Here is a 20,466-nt window from a genome sequence, read left to right on the forward strand (position 1 = left end):
TATTATAATATTTGCAGAGTAAAATAAATTCCTATTCAGGTTCAATTTTTGTAGGTACGTTTCCCAAGATTTTATTTTGCATAAAGATCCGCAGTCTATTTATGACCTACTGAGCAAGTGCTATTTAGAAGACAACCGTTCAAAAACTACTTCGGATCCAACCTTGACATGATAGTATACCATGCTAGAGACTATAAACTGTCAAATAATGCAAACAAAAAATCGATTTATTATATAGTCCCCCTTAAATGTTCAAAATGACACCCGTTGACTTCTAAACATTTATTAATTTGTTTAATAAAATTCATACGAGCAGCTGATAACACAGTTTCACTAATTGATGTACAAGCGACACGAATTCTGATGTTTATATCTTCTTTCGATGTAGTAGCAGTGGCCATTACTTGATTCTTCACGAATCCCCATGAAAAAAATCCAGTGGTATTAGATCTAGTGACCTAGGAGGTCAAGATACTAACCCATTGTGCCCTATCCAAATGTTTCCAAATTGTTCATTTAACAAATGTCATGTACATACTCCTAGCAAAGTGTGTTGTGGCTCCATCATGTCAAATATACATTTTATTTCTAATACTCAACGGAACATATTCCAAAGGCGCTGGAAGATTATGTGACAGACATTCAACATAAGTAGCGCTTGATAAATGTTATTGAAAAAATGTGGTCCAATGACGTCATTTCCAATCATTCCGCATTGTACATTTAATGACCATTGGTGTGGTGTGATGAACAGTACAGGGACTGAATCGTGTAGCAGGAATACAGCACGCGCCGTGAACAAAGCCTCGCACCTTATTAATTTAATCAAATAATAACTCAAATAATAAAGTTATTATGTTGTTGGATCGTTACACAGGCTAGGTTTGGTTACTGAAACAGTGAAGGTTTTAAAATTTAATCAACAACATTCTGATACCAGATTCGTAATTTTCGGCCCAAATAACAATAAAATACCAAATTTCATGAAGATCCGAAAACTTCTAATTTTGGCCGCGATTTTGGCATTTTGGACCACTATGCGTCGGTTCGTGGTAGAGCGTGGTCAATCTCCAATCACTCACGGCACGATTAGACGGAAAGGATTCGGAAGAGTCTATGGTTTACTCTAGAGCGTGGGCAATTCCCAAGTGCTGTTGATATCGGTACCAGGATCAGACTCTCCTACTGAAGCCACATCGGGGTCCTTATGTGCGTTATCTCTCGTTTTCTCTTGCGAGCGTCGTCACCCTGCGGTCACCACCTACCGGTCGGAGCGCGTACTCACCTCGGTAATCGTTCGTAACGAACGTTTCGTTACAAGTTGATCGAAAGGGAACCGAAGCCCGATCTCACTAATGAGCAACTCCGATTTCCATATTCGGAAATTTCACGGTTAGGATTTTCGTTGCTCCGAGGTGAGCAGCTGCGGTACCCTAAGCAAGGGTAGATAAGATGTTTCTCCATGCGACGCGAGTTAAGGACGATTTCAAGAAGAGCACCCCCGCATGTTGTTGATTCCTCTCGTGGAAATGCTCCAAAATTTTCGCTATCGATGCAGCTGCACTTTAGAGAGATCTGACTCTACATTCCGGAGGGTAGATAACGGTTAATGAACGCGAGCTTCGAAAAAACAGAAAAATGTTCTATATATGTAACAGGTTTCTAATATTCTATAATACCGTAGTAAGAAATTAAAAAAAATTATTTCTAATGATCTGAACCCTATCACCATAAATATTGTTGCCACCTACTATATAAAAATTGTGCTCGAAATTTTGTGGACGATTTCATGCTGAATAGTGATGCGCACGAGTCGATCTCGTCTCGATTTCGAGATGGGATTCGAAATCGAGATTACTTGTAACATTCGAGATCGATATCAAGATCTGGACGAGATCAAAAGTATTTCAAATTCTCATCGAGATCTCGACAAAATGTTTATTATATTGCGTATCGGCAATACACATGACGTCGTGACTGCTGTGCTAACAAACGATGCCACATGAAACAAGCTGGTCGAGATAAATTACTTAAACATTGTCATAAATCTAACAAGGGGAGGGCGCGGGCTTGGGGTCACCGATATGAATTAACATTTAATACAGTATAGTACTCTACTAGGAGAGTATTTGAGCAAAGCGGCAAGGCGCACTACTCAGGCGTTTTCGAGAAAAAAATAATTTAAAAAGTATGACGCCGCTCTGTTGCTTATATTCGGTTCCAGTAGAACGGTTTACAAGATGCCAGCGTAATCGAGGCAGCTACGGCCGCGAATACCACGCTTTGAGCTTGAGTTTGATTCTCGTTTGGTTTGAATTCCTTTTTCAATTTTTTTTTATTTTTTATTTATTTATTTAACATGACCACAAATATTTATTCCTGTAAAATTAAATAAATTTTACCGATATGTAAGATAATTAAATAAAAGCAAATACAAATCGCCGCGTATGAAATACAATGTTCTTTTATTTCGGAAAGCTCTGCACGTATCGAAGGCTAGCAAAGAAGTGACTTTCCCGGGCTGGGAAAGTCTCTGCGTAGCCTCGTCAATGAAGGTTTTTGAAGGGCCTCCGACGTTGTTTATGACCGGGCCTGGCATCGCAGCGTCACGCCTGTCGTCCATGCACGCCTGGCCCATGTTTTCGTCACCTCGGCATGGGGCGGCTGTCAATGTATCCAACTATTTCTTACATTCGGCCAACCTGCATTTCCGCTTGTCCTCAAGTGATGTACTCCTCGTCTCCTGGCTAGCCTTTGTCTACATCGTTTTCTGTAACACAAAAAATCAAAGACTGACCTGAGTATCTAGTCGGTTTATTGTTGTTGGCCCAAAACTTTCTGTTTAGACCTTTCTCTCATTAACAAAAAGGTCCCTCTACAACAATACTCCCCTTTTCCAGGAAAGCCCACGATTATTCGGCCTTTCGTTCTTTCCCATAACGACGTAGATAACGTCGTTCAGCTGTCGATGATTCAAAACGATGCCTCCTCGCAAGACATTCGCCGACATCCTGGGATCAGGAACATTAATGATTTTGTCCCTCCGTTGCTCGACTGCAACTCGACGTGGCCTCACGCTGAATCCATACAATCACGTTATGGTGCACCAAACCATTACCGTGATATCTCTTTCATCGTCATCCGATAGCGGCTAGACATCACTATCGGCCTGACGGCATAACATGGGACCACTCGATAGTGGCTGCACACCACTATCCCTTTAATGGTCCCCCTCACTATGATACAACGGCGACCACACATCACCATTGTCATGACAACCAAATCTTGTATCATTCGATAGTGGTTAGACATCACTATCCTTTGAATGATACACACACTGTCATACAACGGTGACCATACATCACCATTGTCATGACGATCAAATCTCGACCCATTCGATAGTGGCTAGACATCACTATCCCGTGAATGGTACGCAAATCTTCGTCACCCGATGGTGGCCAGTCTCCACCATTGTTTGGTGACTCGGACGTCGGTGTCTAAATCCCTTCAGCGATCCCTCATTAACTTCATGTTCTGCGGGCGACGGCACCGACCACCTATGGCCAGAAGCCCGTCCCCTTCCATCACCTGAGAACTAACATAAAAATTTTAATTCCCATAGTTTCCTATTCAATGGCCGCAACCCAAGGTTTCAGCCGGTCAGCTGCAACCACCGTTTTGGTTCTTCTACTTCCCTATCTTCGACCTCGTACCAGTCGTTACCAAGTACCCGATGGATTCGGAACCGCCCCTTGAATTTTGGGGAAAGCTTCCTGCTTTCTCCCGTGGCGTATTCGCTGGTGATCTCCACCATCACCAGATCCTCCTCGCGGTACTGCGTGGCTTCTCGACGGGCTTGATCGTAGCGCCTCTTCTGCTGCTTCTGATCTTCCGTGATATGCCTTGAGATTTTCTCTCGCAAATTGCCAAGGTCTAACCGTTGCATTTCCGTCTGCACTTCCTGCAGAAACCAGGCATCTGCAACGGTCCTCGGGTTATACCCCATCAACGGCTCTGTAGGCGTCGCCGCAATGCCCTTATTATACGTGGTATTCAGGGCACCCTGTACCTGTTTGACGTATTCGTCTCAACGGTCCGACTCCTTGCCGGCTGCGGTTGCGGCTAACGACGCGACAATCGTTCTGTTATATCGCTCGCACTGCCCATTGGCGCGAAGCGTGGCAACGGCATTTAAAATATGTCGGATCCCGTACATGGTACAGAATATCTTGAATGTATTTGTCGTAAAAGCGGTGCCTCTATCGCTAATAATCCGCGCTGGTACTTCAAACAGACGAACTATACTCAACACGGGTTCAATAATAGTGAACTTCGTGAAAGCGTCCACAACGACCAGCAGGTACTTGTTCCTTTTGGCACTCGTCTCGAACGGGCCAACATGATCGACATGCAGCGTGTAAAAGGGCACCGGAGTCTTTTCAATAGGGTGGAGTTTTTCCTGTTTCTTTCCTGCCGTCTTTTTATATTAGGCGCAACTCAGACAGGATCTAATGTATCTTTTTACAAATTCCGTCATCTCTGCAAACCAATAATTCTCGCGGATCCGCCGCAAAGTCTTTTCTAATCCTAAGTGCCCCGCATCATCGTGGCACAAGCGACAAATTTGAAAACCCACGACGCGTCTGTCATCCAGCCGTCGATAAATTTTACCTCCCTTTAATAGGTAATTGGAGAAATACTGCTTAGTATTGGCATTCTGCACATTCTCCGCGAGAATCCTACGGACCCGACACAACTGCTCATCTTGTAATTGAGCCGACAAAATCCAATCCGCCTCGGTCACATCTACCGGGTAAACGTCTATACTTGGCACAGGATTCCTACTCAGCGCGTCAACGTGCTGCATTCTCGTGCCCGCGCGATATTCGATGGCGAAATTGAAGTCCTGCACTTCTAACCACCATCGTCCAATTCGCGGCACTAAATCCTTTTTGGTGAATATCGTACGAAGCGCATTACAATCCGTAACGACCGTGAAACTTAATCCGAGCAAGTACGCTCGGAAATGTCGAAGAGCAAACACCACGGCCATCGTCTCCAATTCATAAGAATGGTACTTGCTCTGGTCATGCGTCGTCTGCTTGCTAAAATATCCGACTACTCGTCGCTCACCTTCCGCCGTATACTGGAATAGAATAGCACCTAAACCCAAAGAGCTGGCGTCAGTGTGCAATTCAGTCTTGAGCGCACCATTGAAAATCGCGAGAACGGGACGCGTTGTCAGCGCCTTTTTGATCGCCGCGACCGCGATCTCCTGCATCGCTCTCCAAGTCCACGCAAATATTTTTTCTCGTCAATCTTGTCAATAGAGTCACCAAAGTCGCATAGTCTTTAATAAATTTGCAGAATTATCCCGCAAAACCGAGAAATAGGCGCACTCCTCGAACGCAGATTGGTTTTGGCATGGCCATCACGGCTTCCACCTTCCTTCTCCCTGGTTTTACACCATCTGCACCTATCTCTTGCCCGAGATAATCAATTGTCGTTATCAGGAACGAACATTTGCTTACGTTGAGGGTCAAATGATGTTCCCGCAACTTATCGAGAACTAATTGTAGACGCTCTAGTCCTTCCGCAATGGTGGTCGACGGTATTATAATATCATAAATATATGGGAAGGCTACCGAATTCCTTAACGACCCCAGAACTGCATTGATCAGTCGTTGGGAAACAGCAGGAGCATTTGTGAGCCCGAACGGCATTCGCAGAAATTCGTAGTGCCCGTCCGGTGTAATAAAGGTCGTTTTCTCTACCGAATCAGCACTCATCGGTACCTGATAGTACCCGGACGCCAAGTCCAACGCAGTAAAATATTTATTACCTCCCAGTCGGTCGATCTGATCCTCTATTAAAGGTAATGGATACCGATCACTAACAGTTATCGCGTTCAAACGTCGATAATCTACGCACAACCGATAATCGCCCGTCTTCTTTTCCACCAACGTAATTGGACTCGCATATGGCGACACGGATTCCCGGACGATATCGTTGTCCATCAACTCTTTGATAATCTTTCGCGCAATTTCGCGTTCGACCTCCGCCATGCGGTATGGATTGTAACAAACCGGAGCATCGGTTGTACAACGAATCTCCATTTCTATGCTGTTGGTTTTACCAAACGTTCGCATTGACGTTGTAACTCGATCCGCATACTGCCTAATTAATTTCTCGCATAATCGCTTTTCGTTCTCGCCAATGTCTCCGAAAACGAGTTGATGCGTTCCGTCGGCTTCTGTTGTATAGATATCTACGATATCGCGCTGGATGCTCTCAATTCGCGGCAGTTCTCGTATCGCGACGCCGTCTCTGTTCTTAATTAACATAACGTGCTATTGATCTAAGAAATCTCGTCCGACTATCACCTCATATTGCATCTCTTCCGAGTCTATAACAATGGCTCGTACCGTCGCTGAGGCTTCCATTATTTTAATAACAATATTAGCGAATGAATCGCTAACGACCCCCATTCCGGAGAAACCTCGCAATTCCAATTCGCCGTATCTGACAATTTTGACATTTAGCCAAATTGCCACTGGACGTTGAATCAACGTTGACGAATTTCCCGTGTCCACAAGACACGTGATTTTACGACCGTTAATCGTGGCCGGTAATAAATACATATTGCTTGTATACAAACTCACCTGAGTCGCATTCACGCGTTTGACTCGGGAACAAAATCGATCCAGGTGTCTCTTTTTATCGCAGGATTTACAGATGACCGCTGTTTTAGGGCACTTTACCGACATGTGGCCAACCGTCCTGCAATTAAAGCAAACAATTGACGGCCGTTGGGTGGCCTCCGCCGGTGTGGACGACGTCGGCTTCGCTGTCGACGTAGAAGCCGTCGGCTCGGTCTTGTTCATAGGCCCACACTGATATACCGCCGGCCGTGGAATCATTTTCGGTGCCGTCGCTCGTGGCATCGACCCCATCTCGTTCATAGCTGCATACGGCTCGTCGATGTCATCGTATTTTTTTGACCGAATGATCCGGGCAATATTTTAATAATACGTCACGTTTCTCAGCTCCTCCTTGAGCTGTCTGACCGTGTCCCGCAAATTCTCCGAGTCGGAACTGTTCGACGAATGTCGCCAACGGCGAGTACGATCTCGCGAACGGTTCCGGGAGCGATTTCGCGAGATCGCGCGCAAGACCGCTCTGGAGGTAACTCGCACGATCGAGCGCAAGACCGCTCTCGAGATTACTCGCGCGATCGAGCGCAGAACCGCTCGCGGGATTGCTCGCGAAATCGCTCCCGGAACCGTTCACGAAACCATTCGCGAGAATGGAAGCAAGCTTCGCTGGAAGCCGCAACATACACGGCGAGCCCCGGACAACGATTGGGCGACTACTGTTTCGAAAAATTATCAAAGTTGCGAGCATTAAAACTTAGTATTCCAGACAGCTGCCTGGAGGATGCAGTCATTGGCGAGATACAAACAATATGCATTTATTACCGGCCACGATTAACGGTCGTAAAATCATGTGTCTTGTGGACACGGGAAGGTCGTCCACGTTGATTCAACGTCCAGTGGCAATTCGGTTAATGTCAAAATTGTCAGAGACGGCGAATTGAAACGAAAAAAGAAACGATTCCGGCGGGTACAAACAATTCTAAAGAATCGGGAAAAACCGATTTCAAAAATCTTGATGTCGGGTGCTGATCATTTTTTTAATTTTTCTAATTATTAATTGGTGGAGGTACAAACGAAACTATTGGAGGTACAATCAGATACAAACGAAATACTATCGTTTTCTATAAAAAAAAATTCATTTTTGAAAAGTCGGGTGACAAGTTCACATAGCTGTAAGAAGAAGGGCCCGGGGAGCTGCACCGGTGGTCCACCCTGGCAAATGCAAAGTAAATGTGAAACTGTTATGTATTTGTTACTCGGTGGGAGTGCCGGGCTCAGTCGGTACGCCAGGTCTCGGTAATGGTTATTAGGCGGTGAACAAATGCTGTTTTGTTGGTAAATAATTGTTTATTCTCCAGCCCACGCTTGAGCCCAAACGGATATGTACAGTGATGGTTTAAAATTATTCTCCGATGGTTACTGCTTGGTGAAAGGCCCGAGTGTCTTTGATCTGATCTGCCTCGGTGTCGGTTTGGGGTAGAACATGGTCAATCCCCAAGCGCTCGTAGCACGGTTAGACGGAATAGTCAGGGAGACGTCGCACAGTGGTCCGGATGGACAAAAACCTGGCCAAAATGCAATTTTTGAAGTTTCGAACACACTTTTTTCAATATTGTGCGTGTGTTGTATACGTATGAGTGCATTAAATGCCGTTTGAAATTTAAAAGAATAGTAATCGGTTACTGATATACAGAGGTTCAAAGTTGACGAAATTTCATGCTCCTTGATATCGTGAAAAGTGGCGCATGTTTATTGTGTCACAGAAAGTTTATCCTCAATAGATTCATAAGTAAATCATTTTACCATTAAAGTAGATGTTATAAACATAAACTTTCCACAAGAACGAAGTAAAATATCTTTGGATTCAATATTGTAATTCCTTTCTCAATATGGTATAAATTTTAGTTATCTTTCGATGAATCGGAAGGAAAACAAAGATGATAGTCACCGAGTGACACGTTCTGCCAAGATTCTTGATATAAAATAACATGTCAGGTATGATATCCAATTGAGAAAACTTACGCCATTTTAAGTTATTTAAATTTAAAGCCCATGCTTATAAGGAAAAGAAAACTGTTTACGCGGCATTAAAACAAACTTTATTATCCTTAATTTTACTTTGACATTAATTTATTATTGTTATTTCTGCCAATGTATTATAACTATGTTGCCCTAAAAACCTAGAAATCCTATTGCATAAAAAATTGATAATAATTTAATATTTTTAATATGCATGTCGACCATATTGGATCCGCCACTTTGAATTTTGAAATTCTGATACTAGATTCGTAATTTGCGGCTCAAATAACCATAAAATATCAAGTTTCACGAAAGCTCCTTCTAATTTTGGCCAGGTTTTTGACCATCCGCACCACTGTGCGTCGGTTCGTGGTAGAGCGTGGTCAATCATCAAGCGCTCTCGTCACCAGCGATGGACATTCGTGGGATTTTTCCTGATCATGCGCATTGGAGCGAACGTTGCAGTCCTCACTGCTGTATACACTTCCTTAGAATTTAGGGTACCATTGGATCCCAGTAAGGAACAAAATATAATGTCCTCTTCTTTTCCTCGATGATTCCTGACGTGGACGGCTGCGGTTCATTATCTATTTTTTTTAAAATTTCCCTAATATTACACTCACGAAGACTAACACTCTTGTAATTAATTTGTCTGTTAAAAACGCGGGAAAATTGCACAGAGGCCCCTTAAATACACATCCTCTGGCGGTTCGGATACATGTATGGTAGCAGACGACATGTAGCTGTGCCGTCAGCTTATGCATACGCAGAAAGGAATTCCTCGAAGGAAAAATCCCACGAATGTCTATGGTTTACTCTAGAGCGTGGTCAATACCCAAGCGTTGTCGATATCGGTATCAGCTTTTTCTGTCAATTTTTATTGACCCTCGAGCTAATCTGAATTTTTAACGCATATGTCTCGTGTATTCTAAATAGCACAATTTAACACCACTTGCGAAATTCGATTATCTGTCCCCGTTCGCAAATTGTCCGAATATTAAATTTTGTATTCCTTTTGTATTCTTCTGCAAAATGAGTAGAGATTTCGAATTTCTATCAATGGCACAATGTAGCACAAGTTAGTACGCATCTTTCTATAGAAAAAAAAGTTTGTTTCGGCAAAAGTACGGGGCTAGTATAATTTTGGTTTCATTTCTTTTCTTAATTGTTATTGATGTTATCGATCTCTTATTTACAGCACAATTCAGCACAAATATATCACAATACGGCACAAAAAAAAACTGAAAATTCGAAAAGTATGGGGCTATCAAAAATTTTGTTTTGTTCTATTTTCTTGAGTACGCTTTGACTTACGGAGTTGCGGTTTACGGCACAATACGTCACAAACGTAGCACAATGTAGCACAATTTAAAAAAATCAAAAATTCGAAAAGTGGGGGGCTAACTTCACACACATTTCGTAACGAACGTTTCGTTACATATTATACAAGAGCACGTTTGTGAACATACTTGAAGCTAAACAGGAAATGCTTCTAAAAGTTATTAGTGATTTTCTGCAAAACTATACAGAATATGAAGAAATTGTTTAAATAAATATTCATTATTACTACAATGGCTATCCAAACAACAAAAATTTATATGGCATCCATTTAAATATTTGGATCGTTATGCCTCCTGCCTCCCTGGGGGGGGGGGGGAGTTCCCAGCAATGCTTCACACACTACTTGAAACAACCTATCGTATTCTATAATACTAAAAAAAAAACTTGTCGATATCACTCATAGTTTTCGAGAAAATAGCTTGTAACACTTTACGCAGCTCACGCTGTTTATGCTAAATGTACATTACACCAATATGGACAACGACAATGACAATGACGGCAACGAGGTATCATATTTTGTGTAAATTACAGTTCGACAAACTTTCTCTAAAAAGAGCATAATGATAACGATTATAGATTTCATGGATTAATAGCGACAATATTATTTACACAGTTAACATTGTGTCAAACAGTATAATTGCATTTACACGAGTTTATCACATTTATCAAAATCACTTCTTTGCACGATTATACATCAAAAATCCATTTTTCATTTCGCAATTAGACATTTCGTTATTGAGGTATAAGCAGTTCAAGTTATTGCGCGTTTGAAGTCGTAAACACCTAGCACGATTGTCTTACTGAAATACAGAGTGTCCCAAAAATTGCTCATATCTGACAATGAATAACGAAGGTTCAATTTGCAAAATGTTACAGAACTTTTTGGTGCCAGACGAAAAATTGATCCTGAATAAGATCCTATAAACTTGGTAATAGTAATAATAAATAATAGTATTGCCATGTGTATACAAATTTTTTATGAATTTAGTGAGCAGTATAGAGTTCAAAGTCACTATTCTTTATCATTGGAATCGATTGCAAATGATCGTCGAATAAGATTGACCTGTAATTAGATTTCACATACTTAACATTTTAAATGCATTGATGTACAATGTGAGTCACCTGTACTTTCTACCTAGAACATTTCCATTGTTTATGATGATACGTAAAAATATTACAAGATGAAAATATTTTGTTTGAATAGAGACATACTATGATAAGTAATATAATTGTCTCAAGTTGATGATTTCCGAGATTTCAAGGTCATTGGGTTTTTGGCTGATAAGAAGATAAATGTAAACAATATATTGACCTTCAGATGACTTTCTGAGAAATTACTCTTATAAAATCAATAAATGTATATAATTGTTTTTACTATTCTTGTTTTCGAAGTAATGTGCAACATTCTTTAAGAAATAGATTATAAAAATGTATAGAGAATAAATAACGGTCTTTAATTTGAACATTAAGTGTAGTTTTATATTCTTGTACCTACATTGGATGATATTAAACGTCTACAAGTTTAATGGCATGTGTAATAACTTCTCAGAAGGTCAATATATTATACATGTTTAAAATCTTTTTATCACCTATAATATTACAATAATGAAAATACCACGTCCCATTTCATGAAAAACCAATGGCCTTTAAATCTTAAAAAATATGATTTTGAGACAATTTTGTTGCCCACGATATATTGTGCCCCTCTAAATTAAACATTTTCAAAGGTTAGAAGACTCACACCGTGTACTGCTAACTGTTGAAATCAACCCTTTACGCTCGAATCGTGACTCTGTCTCTGTCATATCTTGAACACTAAACGTCGATGAAATGATTGTCGGTGAGATAAGAGTGACACAATTTCGTTATCACTAAACTGCGGATCCAAAAAAAATTGAAAGTAAAGTTCATGTTATAATATTTGCAGAATAAAATAAATTCCTATACAGGTTCAATTTTTGTATATAATAATACCCACTTATTCTACAATACAAATTAATAAAACTTAGCATGCGTTGTACCTATACGGAATACAATCATCTGCATATGTAGAGTGCGGTTAAGTACATAGTTTTATAGTAGTTTATAGTAGTACATTGGCTTCATAAATTTGTTTTTTATTTTGTTCAGTACGCCTACTAAATGGCATAATAAACATGTACTATTATTCATACTACTTTTTTTTCTAGAACGTCAACTAACCATGAACCTTATCTATTAGTTCATCGAATAATGTTAAAAATGATAGTATAATATGACTTAATTTATGTATTGTTATATCATTATACCAGTCAGAGCTCCTACTTTCTCATTTTTGCCTCCAATATACATATGTACATCTAATTGTACGTCGTGTCAACTCTAAAATTTGATAAGCTACAAGTTGGCAAAAACAATATTTGCAAACACATATTCCTATATAACGTTTTATTTTAATTTCATTTAAGATCAGTAGCATATATTCTTGAAGTGCTGTCGTTCATTCCAGATCTTTACTTGGAAATGTAAAGCTTATACATACATACAGTGGGTGTAGAAAGTATTCGTACACCAATCAATTTCCAAAAAACTATGTAAAATTGTAATGTATTAACTTGTTTTTTATAAACAATGACATTCTACATATTCTCGGAAATCTCTAGAAGAATAGATAGAGTACAAAAAAAATAGCTATTTATGTAAGTCGCGAAATTAACAAGAAAAAAACAATCAATCGATAGAAATGTTGAAGCAATAAGTATTCGCACAACTGTTTAATTTTTAAAATTTCATTAAAAAATAAAGAAATTTACATTAATTTAAAAGTATATAATACTTCCTTCGTGGAATTTCTTTTTGATTTTATCATTATTGCAACTCTTCTAAGCGTTAAATTACCTAAATTATTAGTTATTCGAAGTGGGATCTTCTTCAATTTTTAAATCTTTTTAATTCTTCTTAATTTTTAAAAGTACTTTCTTGGAAATTCGATGTTTTCTAATTCGTACGGAGCAATAAACTAATGTGTTTACGTTACAAACTCAACTGTAAAAGATTCGTCATAAGAATCGTACAAATACTTATTGCTTCTATACTTTTACCCACTTTTCGCATTCTTTTGTTAATTTCACAAATTATATTAACTAGTAAATGTTGTTTGGACTATATCTATCTTAGAGACTTCCGAGAATATGTAAAATATCATTGATTATAAAAAAGGAAGTTAAGAAACTACAATTTCACACAAAAGTTTTCTGGGAAATTGATTGGTGTTCGAATACATTCTACACCCACTGTATATGTACAGAGTTTTATCATTTAAATCGGAATGTTCAAATATCTCATGGGGAGATGGAGTTTTCAAAAAAATGTCTTTACAAAAATTGTTGAATGCAGTCTGCCAGTTGGTTGAAGAAGGATAGAGCATTTTTTTGTTCGTTTTATCTACCATCCTTGTTCAACCAACCTGCGGGCTGCGTTGAATCTACTAATTTCAAACTTCAATTGAAGGCTTTATATTACAATAAATGACCTTGTATCATAGGTCCATAAATTTGTTTAAACAAATGCTATTATATTATGTATAAAAATATATAAGAATCCACCTAAAAAAAAATTAATTTCTTTACTTTCCTTACAACAAAATGATTTATTCCATATAATTAATTCGCTTGAACCAAATAACTTTCGTTACCTTTTTGGTAACTTCATGCTTCTCATGAAATATTGAACCATTCCGATTTAAACGATAACACCTTGTATATGAAATCATAGGACACATCTAACTTTGTAGATATCTTTAATGCAATTCCTCACTGTAACTACATAGTATAATACATAGATTTAATTTTTATTGTTGAAAGGGGACTTCCTCTGGCGTAGCTGTTCGTTAATGTTTTTGTTTTTTTTTTTCTAAAAATATTCAATCTGTCCCAAGACCTCGGTAACTCTTTGCATTTAAACCTTCTTTTCCCAGTTTCCGCGTTATTAATCCACAACTCTAATAGCCTTTGTAACGAACAATAAAATCAACGAGTCTTTAACCGTGTTCTTCTTTCACTAGCCAGGATATGGCTTTATCAAGACCTCACGCATCATCCAGCGCTTCAGTACCTGGCCTGGGTGGCACTACCAGTGTGCCTGATCCTCTTCAGTGCTGGTTTTGTGCACATAGTTGCACCGCAAAGCATAGGATCTGGCATTCCGGAGATGAAGACCATCCTACGTGGTGTAGCTTTAAAGGAGTACTTGACCTTCCGCACACTTGTCGCTAAGGTTAGACATCAAATTTTCATTTCGTCGTATTTCTTGCTTCAATGAGCTTTATTGTTTATGGCTGCAAACACTCCAACCGTGTAATTATTATTTTTCTTGCTTTCGAATTGTCAATACGATCGCTTCCATGATAGTTTAGGTTTCATTTAACCTAATTTTTAAATGTAGTAAAAACAATTCTGAAGCAAGAACAGAATTATCTTAGCATTGATGACTAGTAGTGAATACAAGCTCGCTCTAATTACTTTGAATCAAACACCTAAATTTAAGTATTTTAATATTTTGAGATAATATTTCTTTAAGATTAATATTTATTCATAATAATAACAGTTGCCTTTGATAAAACACATAATAATTAACTTTAGTCCTCAAGAAGCATGAATCTGTCACTGAGCATTCTTCTCTTATAATATTTAGATGCACCCTGTTGTTAGATTTCTGGGTACCTTACTAAACTTAACCATTGTAAAACTCAAATTTTCAAGAACTTCCATGAATTCCTTATCGAATTGTTTCAAATCAAGACATATATTTAAATTCCAATCACTGGTCTTGTCTCTTGCAAGATTTTTCATTCGTACGTAATAACGTAATTTAAAATCTTCCTAGTAATCGCCGACAAGAAAAGTGAGAAATCATAAACCGAATAAGTGGTTTCAAACTAATATTACATCGTCAAAAAGAAAAACTAGGAAACCGGAGTAGTAATCCTAGCAAATCTTTTTCGAGTGCTCATACCTAACTTTCGCAGCGATCGTATTAATTAACCGACCTGCTGTTTTTTCTTGTTTATGACTGATAAAAATCTGTCCATAACCATAGTTTATATTAATTAAAACTTTCAGATGTAAACCGTGTCTTTTGGATAAAGTACTGCGACATTTCAGCAGTATTCTACGTTGTTTCCTCCAGAGATGAGCAAAACCCTAGACTTCGAATAAATCTGAAGTTTGCCGATATGTTTGTCTCGTTCTTTCTCTGGAAAATGTTCAAAAGAGGAAATGAAACAAAAATATCGTCACACTTCAGATTTATTCGAAACCTAGGGGTTTGCCCATCTCTGGTTTCCTCAGTGGTCAAAGGTCACACTGATATTGGTATGCCTCGTGTAGTTTGAGTTTTTTAAAGATCTATGCCCACATTATGATTAACTACTAATCACTGAGCTCATGTCACAGTTTTCTGGTTGCCAATAGATCCGTGTTATTTATTATAAACTTTAACAGTATACGAAACTAAAGAATGAACGTCCTTACTGTGAGAGTTGGTTTTGGTATGCGTGGAGAGTGAGTTAAGTTGGTATGCGTGGAGAGTGAGTTAGGTTGATATGCGTGCGAGGAAAAGGGGTTAGAGTAAATCAAGTTAAAAAAGCATGCGCGTGGCATTAATGATGTCTTAATATTCTAATCCATTATTAAATATATTAATCACAAAAAGTGTCCAAAATTTGTTCCACCTTCCCACACTTACAACGTACGTATACGATTGTAGTTGAATAAAAGCTGTACCTATACGACTTTGATGAATCGAGGAACGAAGAGAAGGCTATTTTTCTTAACACTGTCTCCTAGCTTTGGCTTCAGGTAGGAAACCGAGTACATTTTGGAAAATTTCGGATCTAGAAGGTATAAGCAATATTCGCCTGAGATACGCGTCTTGCGCGTGAAACATACAGTACATAAAGGCTAATAGAAGTTGTTATTGATATTGGATTAAACAAAATTATTGAAAAAAAAAACTGTACTCATCATCAGAACAGGAAAACTGTTGAATAATATTCACCATGCCGTCCTCCCAAAAAAAGCAAAGGATCTAGAGTTTACGGATTTGCCAAAATCCACACACCTAATATTGCAATCCGATCAATTGTGAGTACAGTAGGATTCTTAACATATAATTTTGTGAAGTATCTACCTTAAGTATCACCTTTGAGTTTTTCATTGGCAATACAGACAATCGTCTACGAAACTCGACGTATTTCATAAAGAAAATCAAGAACATCCACATTTTACCAGAAAACATCTTGTTAAACTTTGACGTCCAGACCCTTTTTAACAATGGCCTAGTTTACACCGAATAGTTAATACGCATATTAAGAACTACGGGTGTAGGCCCCCGCTCCACTTCTGAATACCGGCCCACTTACTACTCCTTCAAATCTGCGCCGATTTTACAACGAAAGCGTGATTAAAAAAATCTGATTTTTTGGGGATCTGTTAATAAAGCATTCGCGCGTCCGAGTCCATGAACGGCGGTGACGTGAGGTTATTGGTTCACCCTGCAGATGGGCCTGAAATTGGATGCGAGTTTTTAAAAAAATCGACATTTTCGTATTTTATTGTCATTCGCGCGGAAAAAAGGCATACATCTGCAGAATCCAAGCATTTTTAGGTCACTAACAGAGTTTTATGGCTCAAACGACGACCAGAGCGTGCTGCACTGAATCTTCATCTTTCGAATGAGCCCTCACTTAGCCTCAAATATTCTTATATAAGGACAAAAACCGAAAAGTCCTGAAATTATTCCCAAAGACGAGTTCCGCCATTTTGACGATAATGCAGAGCAAGTCACGTACCAAATTTAGTTCAGGAAATCGGTTTGAGATGGCGCTTACTGAAGAGGACTGCTAACGTGAATATCAATACATTGCGACGTTGTCATTCTGGCATAACAGCGTCTATTCTTTCCTGCGCTGTTGCCATTCTACTGAAGCCGAAATATTCTTACCCCGAGTCGACACTGCGCGAACACGAAACAAGAACATACCCTAAAAACATTCGCAAGGGTGTTCTTACTGTTGCTAACATGGCGGCGAACATCTACGATGTTCTTACTCCTGTGAAACTGATGTTATTTTGTGGATTCGGGCGATCCGCATCACCTCCATGCTTGGAAATGCTCGAAAGCAAACGACCGTTTACGACCACCCGCCAGCAGATACTCCAAAGGGATAATATGCGTGACCGTAGTTAATATTAGTTCCTTAATTTCATCCAAGTTTTTATGGTTTTTTTGTTGTATCTTGATGAAAATGTATGCAATATATTGGCGAAATTTTTTTGATAAAAATGATATGAAACACGACGCAATTCAGCCAATTTTGAGTATCCGGCCTATTAATATTTTTTAAAATACCATTTTACGTCCCTTGTCAGCTTCAGAGAGAGTATATACTGCAATGAGAATGTTGGATGAATGTTTATATTTAAAACCACTACGTATGTTTACACGTTTTACAGTTGTCAGTTATGTTTGTGTTAGTAATTTATTCATTAGTCATTCATTTTGTTTTTTCTATTGCGCTTAGATTTTGTCCGTTATATATTTTGTGTTGTCTCTGAATGAAAAAAATCAACCGGAAAGGTCGCTTCATCACTTTATAAAATATAAATAACTGTTTGGAAAATTACAAATGTTTGACATTATTCTGTCTTTGCCTCTCCTCCGTTTGTTGTATCTCCCTCTCTGTCACCGCATCATTGGAGAGACAAGGATCTATCTATTCTTGTCCCGGAGCTTCCTACTTTTTCCACAACTGTCGCTGAAGTCAACTCAGAGTTCTGCACTGTCTCCTGCGTACCCTTAAGCTACGATTTAAGCTCCAACAGCCTGGGATTAAAATGTGATGTTTACATTTGGCCCGAACAATACCCCACGGGCCAGGCTCGTAATAATTAGTTTTGGTCCGAATATTCGATCGCAAGTCTCACATAACGGGTATAACCCGACTGTATTTAAATTATACTTCGCCCTCGTTCTCAATATTACAACATGTAGTTCCCTCCTCTCCCCGACATTGGTCACAGCGACTTTAGAGAAAAAACAAAAGACGGCATGTGCCGTGCCCACGAAGCACACGCCAACCATCGACGCTCATTCTTTCTCGCTGTGTGACGGAGATCACTTCGCAAACGTAAAAGTGTAATATTGTGCCATGGGAAAACATAGACCAGAAATAAATGTGGAAGCTCTGCATAAACAGATGGAGTTGTTGAAGGCTGAAATGAAGAAATTAAAGGAAGGAAGCATGTCTGATGATGGTGAGTGTAAAATTATAATATCCATCAAGCGCCTGTACGAGTTACCGGACAATGATCGGTTATTCGATGGCGTGTACACGAGCGGTGCAACATTCGAATTATATTAGATGAAAAACTTTCAAATGAAAACGTAGCGCATGCACGAACGGGATGACGGGTTTTTGTTTTACGCGCACAACACATGTGCAGGTTTTAAACGTATGGCGCTGTCTCTTGGTTACAGGTAGCATAGCATCGGAAAGCTCGATTGAGAGTGATACAGTTATGGAGGAAGTTAATAATGGAAGTGATAAAGAAAACGTGATTGATAAGCCGAATGTGGAAGAGGCGGATACCTTGGAAGATGAGTTGGATGAGGATTGCTTGGCTGCTCTAGGAGCAGACCCTACAGTAAATTGTACAAAGCAGGTAAAACTGCATAATTACATTATTAAAAGATGGTCTCATTGGTTTTTCAAAGGGTTAAAAGACGAAGAAAAAGAAAGATTAATAGTCAAATATCCGGCACCGGGAAACTTACAACCACCCAAGCTAAATGCAGAAATTGCTGCAATTCTAATGGAATCTTCGGTTAAACGCGATTCACATTTCGTGGAAAGGCAAAAATTGGCAACGTCCACTTTGGCAATATTAGGTCCCATGTTCAATAGCGTAATAGATGAAAAAGATGGTGTAGACAAAATTGATTTTGTAGAAAAAATTAATGATGCCGCAAAACTGGCAAACCAGTTAGTCTTCGACCAGACGGAGGCTAGAAAGGCTTTCATATTACCAGGCGTTGATAGGCATAAGAAGGCGGTTCTGACTAATACCCAAACAGATGAATATTTGTGTGGGAGTAATTTAAAGGAAAGGATAAAAGAAGCGAAAGCGTTGGAAAAGATTGTGCAGGATATGAAACAGGCTGGACCATCTAGACCATTGAGGCCAGTGAATAATTTAAACTGGAACAGCTCACAAACGAGGAAGCCGGCATTCGAAGCCGGCGTTTTTGCGAATGGGCCAAGGAAATCATCCGGCAAATTCAAGGCCACGACTGTTCTTCAAGAACAAGCAATTTCCTTACTCGAGGGTAAAGAATCAGAATCGGTACATACCAAGAGACAGAGCAGTGCAGAACCGAAGAGAGCAAGAAGGAAGGAGATAAATGTAGGAATTGCAGGGAGATTAAACAAATTTTATAATAATTGGGAAAAAATCACCGACGATAAGGTTGTCTTGGACTGTCTCAAAGGGTACAAATTGAAATTTGAGAGAACGGGGATACAAGTGAATAAGCCTAAAGTAAGCATTGATTCGGTAAGTGAAATGAGGAAGTATGAACGAGCAGTTGAATTATTAAAGAAAAAGAAAGTTATAGAGAAATGTCATCCAGTTAAAAATCAGTTCATATCAAGTTATTTTTTAATACCTAAGGCAAATGGGTCATATAGATTTATATTGAATCTGAAAAGGTTGAATAAATTTATTAAAAGTAATCATTTTAAGATGGAAAGTATAAAAACTGTTACTAGTTTGGTTTTTCCTGGTTATTTTATGAGTAACATAGATTTACAGGATGCATACTTTTTAGTTCCGGTAAGAAAAAGTAGTAGAAAATACTTGAGATTTGAGTTTGATGGCGAATTATACCAGTTTACGTGTCTACCAAATGGTTTGTTTACGTGTCCCTTTACATTTACAAAACTTATGAAACCAGTGATAAAATTATTAAGATCAAAAGGGTTTTCCTCTGTTATATATATAGACGATATTCTGTGTATTGCGGATTCATATAAAAATTGTCAGATTAATGTGAAGGAGACAAAGAAGTTGTTAGAGAGTTAGGTTTTCTTATAAATTACACCAAAAGTAGTGTTTAATTCCGTCAATGCGATGTAAATATTTAGGATTTGTAATAGACTCGGATAAATACCTCGTTGAAATTACACAGGAAAAAAGAGAAAAGTTAAAGGGACTGGTTCAGCATTTTTGTAGATTTAAAATTTGTACAGTTTGGGAATTTGCGCGACTTATTGGCTCCTTAGTTGCAGCCTGTTCGGCTATTGAATATGGATTCGTTTATACAAAATTGTTATAAAAGGAAAAATTTAGAGTGTTAGTAAATAATAATAATGACTATGGAAGGATCATGAGGGTCCCAAAGACTATATTAC

The 20,466-nt window shown here is 38.9% G+C and overlaps 1 protein-coding gene across 7 annotated transcripts in view; it reads left to right on the plus strand.

Annotated features, from left to right (window-relative positions):
* LOC128894209 (chloride channel protein 2) overlaps positions 1 to 20,466 on the plus strand; it is a 217,173-nt gene that overhangs the window by 165,591 nt on the left and 31,116 nt on the right. For all 7 annotated transcript variants that reach the window (XM_054155800.1, XM_054155801.1, XM_054155799.1 and 4 more), the window contains one exon: positions 14,059 to 14,270. In XM_054155800.1, coding sequence (XP_054011775.1) covers positions 14,059 to 14,270 — 212 coding nt within the window. The remainder of the gene's footprint in view (positions 1 to 14,058; positions 14,271 to 20,466) is intronic.

This window comes from Hylaeus anthracinus, unplaced genomic scaffold, assembly GCF_026225885.1.
Source record: "Hylaeus anthracinus isolate JK02 unplaced genomic scaffold, UHH_iyHylAnth1.0_haploid 3, whole genome shotgun sequence".
Taxonomy (NCBI): Eukaryota; Metazoa; Arthropoda; class Insecta; order Hymenoptera; family Colletidae; genus Hylaeus; species Hylaeus anthracinus.